Here is a 13,448-nt window from a genome sequence, read left to right as displayed (position 1 = left end):
GTATGCATTGGAGATGTTTGTGTCCATAGCACAAATAGAGTGCCTATCAACACCACGTTTGTCTGCACAACTCAAGTGGGGCTTTTTTTGTAACTGGACGGGTGGTATGGGTCGAAATATTGAAGATGATTTAGCTCAAGAGATTTCCAACAACATTAGTAAGAATGTAGTAAAAAGATTAGGTGCAAACAAATCCTTAACATCTATCAGCACAATTTGCAAAGCAACAACAGGAATCAAGGCACTTCTAGAAAACCTTGACAAAGTTCTAAATGTACCAAAAAACAGTTCAAGACACACAACCGCAAGCCCTTATGAGGATGAATTACAAATGATCAATGATCTACTACAATTAGATCCATTTGAATATACACCTGGACGCTTTCATCCATCATTTAGAAATATAAAAAGAAGCCCTCAGTTATACCTTGACACTAATCATTTCCATCAATGGCTTACAAAGCATAAAAAGCAAGTTTCTGGAATGTAAAAAATGTATATATATCTCACACACAGGTTAGTTTACACACAAAAAATAATTCCATAATAAGCTAAGAGTAGAATATATAAGAAAACTAAAATTGATTAATGTATGTAGTAACATTACCTCACATTGTGTATTATGGAATTACTTCAGTGTGGTATACTTCTCAATAACTTTAAAAACTCTGCTACTAACAAATTCATCCCACAACTGATATTCTAACAAGCTTTCCACATCGTTGACATACTCAATGTTAATAATAATTTCTGAAAATTTTTCAGCCAAGTTTCCTGTATCCACAATGTTATAAAACTCCATGGCTGCATCATGTGTGGCTTGGTCGTGATCTGCCAGTATATTATCAAGTTCATCTGATAGTTTCTTTAAACTCTCATCTGATACTTCTCTATATTTAATACGTTCCTCTTTTTTAGGTTCTTTCAAGAGTGAAGAATCACAATTGCTACAGCATTGATCCTGGGGTTGATAATGATATCCAAAGTGAATCATCAATACTTTACGAAGGCATTGTGTCGTAGTACAAAAATTCACCATATGTTCATTAACTTTATTTTGTTTCAAACGCCTACTGCTGATATCATGCCCGGTATAGTACAATCTTGCCAATGCTTCTTGCCCTCTTCGACCAGCCCGTCCAAATTGCTGCATATAGTCTTCGATGGTACTTGGTGGACTTATATGGAAAATTTGTTCGATATAGGGTGCATGAACACCTATACCAAGCGCAGAAGTTGCTATTATAACGCGAATGTTTGAAACTTCTTTTGCAACTTCAAGGAGAATTTCGTTTTTCATTGACTTTGTTTGTGGTGCGTGAAATTGCACAATTAAACAATTGCTAGGGTTTGTTATGTTTTCAACATACATGTGTTCCTTTAATACATTTTTTATTAACTTGTATATATACCCACAAAACCTCAATCCACAATATATAATAGTTTGAGGAAAACTTTTCTTTAGTGATTTTAGCTCCTTTGCAAGTGGCAAGATGATATTTTCAATACCTTCTTCACCAACTTTTCTCTTTTCTTTGCACATGTATACATTTTTTCTGTTTGGATTAACAGATATTATTGTTGGGGTTTTCATTCCAAGTATATGTTTTATTTTAGCCAGTGTTTTTTCTGTTGCGGTAGCTGTAAGTGCGATAAAAGGTACGTCTCTAAAAAAAGCTCGCATTGATCCCAAGTTTTTAAATTCTTTGCGAAATTCTTTTCCCCTTAAAGATAAAGAAATATATATATATTTTAGGATTAACATTTTGTTAGTTATATATAATAATTTTGTTAGTTATATATAATTTTATATCTGTTTTATATTATATATATACATTTTTGTTATTCAGTTGTTGTACAGATATTCTTGTCTTTGTTATTTTATTAGCATTTTGCAATTAACATTACATTATTGCATATTTCCTTATTAGAGAAATTATTCTTGTATATATATATATATACATATATATATAATATTTAACTTTTTTAAAGTTGTAGCTATATATATACCTATATAAATAAAGTAGTACTTACCAGGTGTCCAAGCAGTGAGCCTCATCAATGACACAAGCTTTGACATTTTTTTGATAAATTTTCGTTTTCATCAAAGTTCTTCCTCTCTCACTCAATATAGCCTCTGGATGGCAAAATAGGAAGTCACAATGACCATCCAATACAAATGATGGTAAGACATCTTCTGTTTTATCACTCAGACAGATATCCTCAAACAACGTCTGTACAGAATTCTCCTCAAAATTTAAGTCACGTAGGATGTAGCAAGTCATTCCTACTTTTTTCAGAAAATTCACTTGATCTTCCATAATTGCGTTTAAACAAGTGATTACAATGACAATTGAAGATTTTTCGTCTTTGTTTCTCATGACATCTGGTAACAGTTGAAAAATTAAAGATTTCCCATATCCTGTTGGAAACACCCCAATGACATCCTGTCCTCTTACTATGGACTCCAAGCACTTGACTTGTTTGGGTTTAAAGTTAAGGTCAGGAAAATTTCGACACTCCAGAGATCTTTGAATTTTCTCCAAAATTGCGAAGGGTTCCATCGCATCATCTGTTATTTTTGACGTAGATGTAAAATTTAGAAATTCTATTCTATAATATTTAAAATAAGAATAATAATAAACATTTAAAGTGGCTATCCCAGAAAATCACAAAAACCTATAGTTAGTGGATTGTTTCCACTATACAATACTATATGTATCATACACCACAAAATGACTAGAAAGCCATTAAGGGTTGTATTTACTCTGTAATTTTACAGTGTAGCTATAGGTAGCGCTGGCTAAAGTACCCTCCCGCCACTAGAACACCATCTTCGATCGAAAACGTCACGCATACATTACGTTTCTCTGCATGCTTAATTTTGGGCGAATTTCAGTCTGTTGTACCAGGGCCTCGTACGCGTTTCATCCTCATATCAAAAAACGCTACAGGCCCTGGGTTCGAGGTTGGAATGAGGGATTATATTATAACGAAAATCAGCCAGACTTAAAATGTTTATGCTCAAAGTACTTGCAAACCAAATGGAAGTCTGGAAACCAACCTTAAAATTTCCAGACGTCTGTTTGGTTAGGCATATTTTAATGTAACAAATATTTTTTGCTGTATGAATGTTTTTCTGCGACATAATAAAAAAGTATGCCACACAAGCCCGGCTGAAATATTCCGAATGTGCTATCAAAGTGGCGAATATCTGTTTATATGCACGTTTTCCTTAGATGCGCTGAACTTCTAGAATTCCTAAGGACGATCTTATTTCCGCAGTTCAGAACTTAAAATATTTTACTATGTTCTTCACAAAAAGTGACTAAATTTTGGCTAGGTTACTAATATTTTTTGCCGACTTTCTATTTTTGCCGACTTTTTTTTTTTTACCGAAAAGGTACATTTTTTTATAAGCATAATGTTTTTAGCCACGTAAAGTCAAGAATGGATTTAACTCCTTTTCACATTTCGACCAATAAAGAAGTAACTATTATGTTCTTATATCGCTTGTTCTTAGATACAATAAGGTATTTTATTACCTATCAAGTTTAAACATCAAGTAAAAACAACAGATTTTTTAGTTATCTAATATAATATTTCTAAGAACTTCTAAAATACAATTTAAACTTTCTACAGTATAAGCATTCATATCACTGGAACGACAGTGTGGGCAGCGCTCCTCGTTTACTGCCTATTGCAAAATGCAGTTCGCACAACCAAGAATTTCCCTGCAGAAAGACGATAAATTGATTGGTGGTGTAGCCAAATCGTTCCAAATGAGACATTGGAAAGCATCAACCAAAGGGGCTTTTATTCGGTGCATTTGTAATGATCTCTTCAACGCTTCTACATCTTCACTGCGACACTCTACAGCCACCATGGACTTCATAGACGCCTTTATTTCTTCCAGTTTGATTAAGATGTCATCTAAAAATTAAAGTTAAAACATTTTAAATCCAATACGTCGCAGTATAAAAAAGCCCCAGGACTTTTAGTCACAATATGTCACCTGGCTGTGGCGTTGCAGTTGTGTAATTAGTGTTGGAGGTACTGTGTGAGCGTACAAAGACACGCAGAATTCTTTCCGTGAATTGCATTTCCAAAACGACACGCCTGTTGAAAGAAGATTTTTCTTTAATAGAAACAATACAATAGTTCAAATTATCAAAGAAAATTGAGAAAGTAAGACTATACCTCTTGTTGCTGGTGAATCTTCATACCTCAGAAGATTTGATTGTACTAGTACTTTATTTGTATCGTTGAACATGTTCATTGCGGCACTAGTTATGCTTCTCACATTTGCGTTCTCTTCGTTGATTGCATATAAACAGATATTCGCCACTTTGATAGCACATTCGGAATAATTCAGCCGGGCTTGTGTGGCATGCTTTTTTATTATGTCGCAGAAAAACATTCATACAGCAAAAAATATTTGTTACATTAAAATATGCCTAACCAAACAGACGTCTGGAAATTTTAAGGTTGGTTTCCAGACTTCCATTTGGTTTGCAAGTACTTTAAGCATAAACATTTTAAGTCTGGCTGATTTTCGTTATAATATAATCCCTCATTCTAGCACAAAATAATATCAAAACGATAAACTTTACGTTTATTTTACCGCAACTTTTTTTGGAAAAAATCCCGCCTTTTTTGAAAATTTTACAAATCCTTAGCACAAAAAAATCTTCCTTTGCAGTTTGAAGTATACAAAATTCGCATGAGTGACTAGATCCAGTGCGTATAGAATGGATGTAATAATAACATACATGTTTTCTTTATACAAGAATGTTTATCTTTTTTTAATGTTGCGATTCGCCTTAATCTATTTTAAACTTTTCAATAATTTCAAGTGTTTGATTCGTTGAACAACTCGTAGTTCATTTTAGTTAACCCCATTATAAAAAACACAAAGCAAAAATTATGTTTTGTGCTAACTCGTGAAATAATGAGGATTTTGAAAAAATAAATTTCTAAATTGATCAGATTCTTGTTGACAAGCATTTTTTCCACATCTTAAAAAATAAAATAGCAGTAAAATTTCAGTCTCGCCATTGTTCTCATTTTTTGCTTACTCTTTCAGCAATTATCAGCATTGTTCTTATAAAAGTGTATAATATAGTAAATAGCTGTTCTAAAATAATTGTTTCTTAGTAATTTTCTTAACACATGGGAGCAGGGCAGAGGAAGATTGAAATACAAAGAATAATTTTTCACAGTTATAATGTAATCCTTAGTTGTAATGTACGTGTTAAGTTAATAAAATACAGAAGAGCTTCTCGGAAATTGTCAATTGTTTCATTCGCTAGAGATCCAAAAAGGTCAGAAATACTATAGCGGCTTTCAAACTCTCGCATTCTTTCTGATAAAAGGCTTGGTGAATTGAAAAGTGGATCGACTCCAAACACGCTATCACTGACAATCCTCGATTCAGGGTACCACTGCATGTAAAGTAATTTAGCTCCTACTCCATTTGGTACAACTTCTGCCATCAATGGTACGATCCCATTACTTCTGGTTTTAATTACTGACGGCACGCCTCTGCCTAAAAAAATAAATTTGGGAATCAAGCAATACGAACCATACGGACAACCTTGTTTGCAGTGCTTATTACATTTTTTTTACAACAATTTCGCTGTAAAACACTAAGGGGTCATTTGAAACCATAATTTTTTGTTAAATAAATTTATTTGGTATAAAGAGAAACAACAATAATTATTTAATTGTTTATGAAGATATATACCTGGAATAGGGTGATTATTCCACGAAGAAATAACAATCTTAAGACCATAACTCGCTACCAAGCAAGAAACAAATGATACACAAAATTTTACGCAGTCGTTTGACATATCTATGATCTCTTCATTTTCCATAAATACAAGAACTGTTTTTAAAGGATAATTTACACGACAGTTTACCTCCACCCAAAATCTTTCAATAGGGAGGTTCTAAAAGGATATAATTAAGAAACAAATATCCCGCGTATTATAATGTCATGATTAATTTTTTTTCTTTCTAACCTGCTTGGATTCTGTTTGTCGATAACATTCTATTGCTTGATTTCCACGAAGCATTGCTAAATGCTCTTGCATTCCAAGGATTAAATAAAATTCTCTACCGCAATCAACTCGCAGTTGATCAGGTATTCCGTATGTTACCAAGGTTTTTCTGAGGAAAAGAAATAACGTATTGTTGGAATATATGCTTAAAAAACTGCATTTAAATATATTCACGAAACATTTAAATGCGATAAGAAATTCTCACATGTATATATTTTCATGTATTTTAAAGTTGTTTTTAATTGCCATTGTTGTTCCTGCCGTAACATACCGGGTATGTCCATCTATAGCTACAACATGAGTTACTCCATACATTGCCACCTTTTCGTTCTGGTCAATATGTAGCTTATGACCAAAGTAATCCGCCTGATATGGCACTGGATTCAGCAACCGCTCGGTTTCCGTCCTCCTCCTTTCTTGATTTGCTGGTGAGACAATTGTCAATGCTTTGGCAACACGTTTTTGACTTACATTCAAATTGTGTTTTTGTCTGATGTAGCCCGTCATCATTTTTCGTCCGTACGTGGGTCCAACCTTGAAAAGTTGAAAAGTATATTCATCTCTTATTTGTTTATCAAATTTCAATAAAATAAGATAAGAACATTTGTATATATACCTCTCTTACTGCTGATGCTGTCAATCTGTTTATCTCTTCTTGTGACTTCCGCGAAGTCATGTTATGTTTACTGCAAAATCTCTTCACTGATCTTTCGCTTAACCCTCTTACTCCAGGGTACATGGACTTAAAAATATCGCTGATCTCTTTGTGTGTTTTTTTATCATTCAAAGGTTGCGATGAATATTCCATCGATACTTTTTCCATTGTGTATCAAAGAGTAGAGGAACGAGTGAAAAAAGACACACTTGCGAATAAGGTTACGGACTTACATGCGCAACACCCTCCTTCGTGGTGGGTAGACAAGAAAAATTTGTTAGTCTGAACTTTTCTCTAGACTATTGTCTGAAAGAGTGAAAATAAGTGAATGAACTAACATGCGCGACAACCCCCCTTAGTGGTGACTAGACAAAAAAATGTAGGAAATCTAAACAGGTGACCTGTGTAACGCGTGAAATTAAAAAATAATAAAACTCCCAAAATTGAAAAACATAGTAGTCAGGAATTGAAACTTTAAATTGAAGAAATCCAAAATTCAAATTTGAAAAAATCCAATCTAAAAATTAAAAAAAAAAATCCAAAATCCAAAATTAAAAAATTTAAAAATTAAAAAAAAAAATGAAAATTCAAAATTCGAAATTGAAAAATTGAAAATCCAAAATTGAAAAAAATCCAAAATTCCAAAATTCGATTTCACCCGAATGGAAATTCAAAATTGGAAACACTAGGTGAGCTAATTGTTAAATAGATAAGGATATTGACATTTTCTGTGCCAAAAACCAAGTTTTATCAACGAGAAATTGGATGGCCCTTTGGGTACACGCATTGATACTGTATTATATATGTATGGAAAATCCTTGAAAATCTAGTTCCCAACCTTTCTGTGCCCATAATTGTAAAATCAGCTAACAGAAAAGGGCGTTCCTGTTATATAGAATCGAAAACCTCAAAACCCCCAAAGCTAATCCTTGAAATTCACCAGCTTTCGAACCAATGGATCTCGTTTATTCAACCAAATGTCGAAAGAGATCAGACAAATCACTCAATGTACTACAAGTTGCTTCAAAAATCAGCTGGATAATTTCCTGTCGTTGATCCCTGATAATCCGTACACAACTCTTACATCAAACAGTATTGTGGACATGGTACAATACTTGGACCCCAAAAGAGTGTTAGCTATGTCCTTTACGTTCATTTCAGGCTGGAATCCTGGAGTGAGAGGATTTGCTAAAGGCGGCAACCCATTGTCACCTTTAGCAAATTGTCAACACAAGTAACGCAAGTAAGTAAACTTCTATAATAGGCATCTTTTAAAAATGAAATTAAAATATATATTTAATAGCATGTAACTTCTAAATCTAGATCAAATAAGAACAAACAAGTAAGGTTTTTGAACAAATCACTTTTCCTAAGGCCAATGTACCATACTTAGAAAATTTAATATCAAAATGTCCTATTTTTATTTTATGCCAGTGAGTGATTATGCTCCACCAGCATATTTTCACATATATTGGCTAAGTACAAATAGCATTTTTGGAATTAATACCCTGCGCGTATATATATAATAAACCAGCTTTAACTTAACCCATTATTTACATCGTTAAATGATATTAAATATTGTCCCTTTTACGAAATAAGATCCTGCAAAATCTCTAAATATTAATCTGCGAAAAAAGGGTTTCTTGTCTTGGTTGCAGTTTATATATATATAATTAAGAACAACATGGCAACAGTTTACTGTAGGATTGTAGTTATATATTATATATTTCACCTTGTTATTTTAGTTTACATTTATTAAATACATATATAAAGTATATAGATGAAAAGGACATTTCTTCATGTTAAACTTGAAACTTACTGGACTAATAAACATTGAGACATGGTTATGATAGAGTGCCCTGTACCAGGTTGTATTTACAAGACTCTGCATGAATCCTCAGAGACAATTGCATGTACATTGTTATCTGCACACAGTACCATTCACATAGGCCGTGCACCGCAGCCACGCATAGGCCAAAGCTTGAGCGACCAAGAATGATGCAGGTCTTAACCTAGATGAGTGGACTTATTCATTCGCCGTTGGGATGCCTTCGTTATTAGATCCGGTCTTAATGCTAACAATTGTTCCACACAACTCTTCCAATGTGCTATCGAGGCACTGGGGGACAGTTTATTACATACTGATCCAGAAATTGTGTCCAAACCTACACCAAACGCCCTTGCTGCCATGAAAAGCCTTGCTGTCGCGGAGGGAGTCACACGTGCGGAACACATGATCATGAAGCAAGAGCGCGATGAGCAATTCCGAACATTTGCAGCATGTGTTCGCGAGAAGGCCGAAACCTGCAAGTACAGGAAAAGATGCCTATGCAATAACGAAGTCGACTTCACCGACTCCATCATTCGCGATGTGCTTATCGCTGGTATCGAGGACACTGATATTCGTAGAGAAATACTCGGTATGGCAGAAATACTAGACACTTCAATAAATAACATTACAGCGTTAGTTAAGAGTAAGGAGATGGCACGAAATGCCCTTCCACCTTCCACAGTCACAGTGGCAGCGTCATCGTTATACTGATAATATAAGAAAGAGAAACAGCGTAATTGCCTAATATATTTTTATGTATATATATTAATCGTTTATAAAATATCGGTATCAAGGTTTAAGAGAATAAAGTTAAACCGTCAGCTCCTTTGCCTCAGTTTTAACAGTTACTGTTGCGTTGTTTAAATAACACAACTTCTGGAGATTAAAGTCCACCCTCGTCTCTAGTGTTATTTGCTCTTTTTGATATGAGAAAAGACGACGAAAAATACCCTGGTATCATTGAGTGATTTTTTGGCCAATATATGGCCAGATTATGCGAACGCGTCATACGTTAATTTATGCGACCAACAATGGCAAAACATCAGCGTGCAGAATTTTATGTTCCAGCAACAGAAAAGGTACTAACATATTGTATTGTCTTACAACTAAAGTATACAAGAAAAATTATCTTGGTAATGCTTAGTAAAACACATAGAGAAACAATAGCAATGTAAAAATTATGACATTTGCAGTAAGTTCGACAAACCAAAATTTTCTGTTTCGCCAGCACATTTGTTTGGCAGCCAGCTAACAGCTTTTTGTAGCATTTTGAATTTTAGGACAAATACATTAGTTACGCACCAGGGGATACATTAACTATGCAAAAAATGTAAACAAATATGCTAGCTTTTTTTATAAAAAACGCGGTAAAATATAAAACTTTAAGAATTTAAAGCCTTCAAGTTACTTTTCCATGCGAAAACTTAATATGTGCTACATAAAAAAGTAACACGTAGCTCTACCGACATAAAAACCGCACGTCTCAAAATATCAAAGTTCTTATAATTTGTGAATCCAAATTTTTACTTCTAATTTTACTCTTCTACTTCTAGGTCCACTATTTACTTCCGAAGTAACCACTCGTGGCTTCTAACTTTACTTTTCTACTTCTACTTCTTTTACTTGGACTTTTCTTTTTTTTCAAAGATACTTAACACAAGAAGACAAAGGGACCTTAGTTGCATTTGTTGTTGTTTTTGTATCGAGGATAGCCATGTTGAGAAATCACCCGTTAAAGTTCATTCAGCAAATCAAGTGGCGTCATTTGTCATCACGTGACATAAACAAAGTAAAACCGCTGTGTTAGTTCTGGCAGATTAGACATACTTTTTTCAGTACCTTAAAAAAAAAATTTCGGCGACATCAAAGGCTTTTCAGATCGAAATAGTCGATCCCTTTGTCGATCCACAAGTCAAGAATGTCCATAAAATAATCTTTAAACAAGTTCTTTTGCCGTTTAAGTTCGGAATCCAGGCGAAACAAGAATTCTCAAGATCGAAGCACTCACGCTTTACAATTTCTTCTGTGGACGCAGGCATTAGTACCACCTAGTGTTTAAATGAAACCGATTTTGAAATCGAATTTTTGTCTTTCAGTTATTTTGTCGAGATATTGCCTGTTTCGCCCTGTTTTACCTTTCTGTCGTCCAAAAAATACCGCATCAGTTCTCTGGAAGACGAGTCAGCCTTGCGAGAATGCGCTTTACTCAATCCATACACGTGACCCTTGAGCGGCCAAAAAGGCGATTGAAATAACGCATGTTATTCAGTTATTTGGTTAGGCGTCAAGCAGCAAAATGTCATATTTTGCCTATACGTCTCCTAGCAACGGGTAACCATCGCAACCAAAGAAATGAAGTATCTGCGGGATAAAGGAATAAAGTCGAAGCTACATTATAAGACATTAATAAAAGGAAAGGAAAACGTTGAAAATGATAGGTAATTATTTTTTACACTTCCTTTTCAGGATTTTTTATTTTTTTTTATATTTTGTACTTTTACACACATTTTTGTTGTGCACATTCAGTACCTTTTTAAAATATTTTCTTCTTCTAAAAATAATACTTTTTGACGCAAGTGTTTGCTGCACAATGGAATTCTTAAAAACATTTCAAGATGATACATAAATTAACATTCTCTTTACAATGGAATCTGTAACCACATATGAAAAATTATTTCCAACATTTTTAATGATGTCACTCTTACGCATTCAGACAATCTAGATACGGACAAAAACCTTTTTGAAAACCAACCAAATTTGTTCCATATTATAATACACCGTATTATAATATGGAACAAATTTGCTCAGACTTTAGTATCACGACAGGCAGCTTTTCCGCACTCCATTTAAATATCAGAAGCAAAAAAAATTTGAGTCTTTTAGACATTTTCTTATACAGACAAATCAAACATTTAAGGTCATTGTCTTAACAGAAACATGGTTATCTAACGAATTCTTTAATTGTGATCATAACTCCCAGCTCACTGGTTATAAAAGCATCCATTTTGAGCGCAAAACAGGCAAAACAGGTGATGGAATATGTGGGTTTGTGCATGATTCCCTCTCATTCAAAGTTAGAGAGGATCTCTCAGTTTCTAATAATGACAATAAAATCCTTTTCTTAAGCCCGGGCCAAATTAATCAACATTCTCGGTCAACATTTTGAGCAACATGTTGATACGATTTGCTATACCCTCCTCAACATTCTCGTCAACATTTTGAGCAACCATATCCTATTGAAACGTGGCCATTCATTCTCTTTTTTCAAAATGGCGGAGAAGGAAGCTGTAGCATGTTTATTGCTGGCATTGGTAATAGATGACGCTGAAAAAAGAAAGCAAGGCCCTACCAGAAAATGGATTCAAGGAAGGGAAGAGGAAGGACTCTATGGTAACCTCGTCCAGGAGCTAATAGCTGAGAATACTAGAACTTATAGAGAAATGATGATGATGGGTTACAACTCATTCAAACATATTTACCAGTGAATTACGGATGGGAAGATGTTGATTTAGCGTTGACACCCATTATGACTGACAACTTACCTGCTCCCATGGCACTTTTGGAACTATGCTGTTGTTCTTCCTGTGGCGCGTGTCCTTGTGATTTGTGATTATGGATTTCACTTTGTAATCACAAGGTCCCCGGCTCGGTCCACAGCGCGGGCATGTTTAGCAAGTGTCTTTACTACAGCTACAGGTCAACCCATGCCATGTGAGGGAAATTGGGTAGGTAATGCCGGTGTATACCTAATGTATACATTCCGAACACAGGACCCACATTAATAACAGTGTTTCAAACACTGAAGTGGCTATATCCTATATAAATATTTGAAATAACAATAATTGCAAAACAAAATGCGCTAAAAATCGATGTAAGTGTAAAAAAAAATGAATTTGGGTGCACAGACTTGTGCAAATGTGTCGATTGTACAAATACGTGACGACTGTTTATTCCAGAATGAAGAGTTTGACTTGGACAAATCATCAGATGAAGATTTTGCTTAATGATATTTTTTTTCTATAGTATATAATATTTTTTCAACGTTTAAACCTTTTTTTCGCAGAAACGGACTCAGAACTCTCATTTTATTATTTCCAGGGGGTTATTACAAGGTATTGGTTCAGAAATGACAATTACAATTTTATATCAGTTGTTGAATGTAATGGCGTCTGTTAAATCAGGCCGGTAGTGATGCAAAAAAATAATAAAAACTAAAGAGGGTTTTGACTACATTTACACAAAAATGAAACAAGTTTTATATAAGCTTTACCCCCTCATTTTCAAATTTTTAAAACCCGTATCTCTGTAATGGTTTATTTTCACGATATAGTTCTTATACCTTTTTGAAGTATTTTTTATGCTTTATCGAATGCAATCAAAAAATTTGGAAAATTTTGACTCTTTTTTGCTGACTGTGAAAGTGCTAACGTCATCCAGGGACCACGCCCATAATGGAAAAAAATGCCCCCTAGTTTTTTGTACTCCTGACCTATCAATTAACTCATTTCAATTATAAAATTGCTACTAACAAGTCTGTGCACACGAAGCTTGAAATTGGTACATAGTGGCCCCGCTATATCTTGGATCATGAAATCATCAACCCGTCCATTTCGAAACGGATTTGGGGACCAAGGATTAGAAAACTTACCCCGTTTAGTCCTAGGTTGTCCCTAGTTACCCACGCGGTAAAAAATGGCTGACATCACCATCTCGTTTCCAAGTTATTTGGCCTCAAAATTTTAAGTGGATTGTAATAGCTTCTTAACAATAAATTAGTGTTAACGTTGCGACGTTAAATTTTCCATTAACATTTAAGACATAATTTTTTCGTCTACAACAAAGGAAAATAAACACATCTACTTTGCCAGTTACAGACAGATACACAGACACAGTCTTCGTA

The 13,448-nt window shown here is 34.3% G+C and overlaps 3 protein-coding genes across 3 annotated transcripts; all 3 read right to left on the bottom strand.

Annotated features, from left to right (window-relative positions):
• Positions 1-509: 509 nt before the first annotated feature.
• LOC130636109 (uncharacterized) lies at positions 510-2,999 on the bottom strand. The gene is made up of 2 exons (XM_057445726.1): positions 2,035-2,999; positions 510-1,724 (listed from the first exon to the last, which is right to left on the bottom strand). Exons 1-2 carry the CDS (start codon positions 2,562-2,564, stop codon positions 629-631), a joined length of 1,626 nt encoding a protein of 541 aa, XP_057301709.1. The 5' UTR covers positions 2,565-2,999; the 3' UTR covers positions 510-628.
• A 384-nt stretch (positions 3,000-3,383) lies between these two features.
• Positions 3,384-4,874, bottom strand: LOC130636110 (uncharacterized). Its single transcript, XM_057445727.1, has 2 exons — positions 4,016-4,874; positions 3,384-3,933 (listed from the first exon to the last, which is right to left on the bottom strand). Exons 1-2 carry the CDS (start codon positions 4,101-4,103, stop codon positions 3,698-3,700), a joined length of 324 nt encoding a protein of 107 aa, XP_057301710.1. The 5' UTR covers positions 4,104-4,874; the 3' UTR covers positions 3,384-3,697.
• Positions 4,875-5,212: 338 nt separating this feature from the next.
• LOC130636108 (uncharacterized) lies at positions 5,213-7,291 on the bottom strand. Its single transcript, XM_057445725.1, has 5 exons — positions 6,679-7,291; positions 6,268-6,596; positions 6,024-6,171; positions 5,747-5,951; positions 5,213-5,548 (listed from the first exon to the last, which is right to left on the bottom strand). The coding sequence occupies exons 1-5, from the start codon at positions 6,883-6,885 to the stop codon at positions 5,223-5,225; spliced, it is 1,215 nt and encodes a 404-aa protein (XP_057301708.1). The 5' UTR covers positions 6,886-7,291; the 3' UTR covers positions 5,213-5,222.
• Positions 7,292-13,448: the final 6,157 nt, after the last annotated feature.

The sequence above is a fragment of the Hydractinia symbiolongicarpus genome, chromosome 3, assembly GCF_029227915.1.
Source record: "Hydractinia symbiolongicarpus strain clone_291-10 chromosome 3, HSymV2.1, whole genome shotgun sequence".
NCBI lineage: Eukaryota > Metazoa > Cnidaria > Hydrozoa > Anthoathecata > Hydractiniidae > Hydractinia > Hydractinia symbiolongicarpus.
The sequence above is the reverse complement of the archived record's forward strand: the minus strand, read 5'-3'. Positions and strand labels throughout refer to the sequence as shown.

Bases quoted from the DNA above. Each gene is read 5' to 3' on its own strand.
- LOC130636109 (XM_057445726.1), bottom strand. From the start codon at position 2,564: ATGGAACCCTTCGCAATTTTGGAGAAAATTCAAAGATCTCTGGAGTGT. The intron at 1,725-2,034 runs GTAAGTACTACT...TTTATCTTTAAG, and splicing joins GCTCACTGCTTGGACACCTG to GGGAAAAGAATTTCGCAAAG.
- LOC130636110 (XM_057445727.1), bottom strand. From the start codon at position 4,103: ATGCAATTCACGGAAAGAATTCTGCGTGTCTTTGTACGCTCACACAGT. The intron at 3,934-4,015 runs GTGACATATTGT...TTTAATTTTTAG, and splicing joins AACTGCAACGCCACAGCCAG to ATGACATCTTAATCAAACTG.
- LOC130636108 (XM_057445725.1), bottom strand. From the start codon at position 6,885: ATGGAAAAAGTATCGATGGAATATTCATCGCAACCTTTGAATGATAAA. The intron at 5,952-6,023 runs GTTAGAAAGAAA...ATATCCTTTTAG, and splicing joins GACAAACAGAATCCAAGCAG to AACCTCCCTATTGAAAGATT. The intron at 5,549-5,746 runs GTATATATCTTC...TTATTTTTTTAG, and splicing joins GAATAATCACCCTATTCCAG to GCAGAGGCGTGCCGTCAGTA.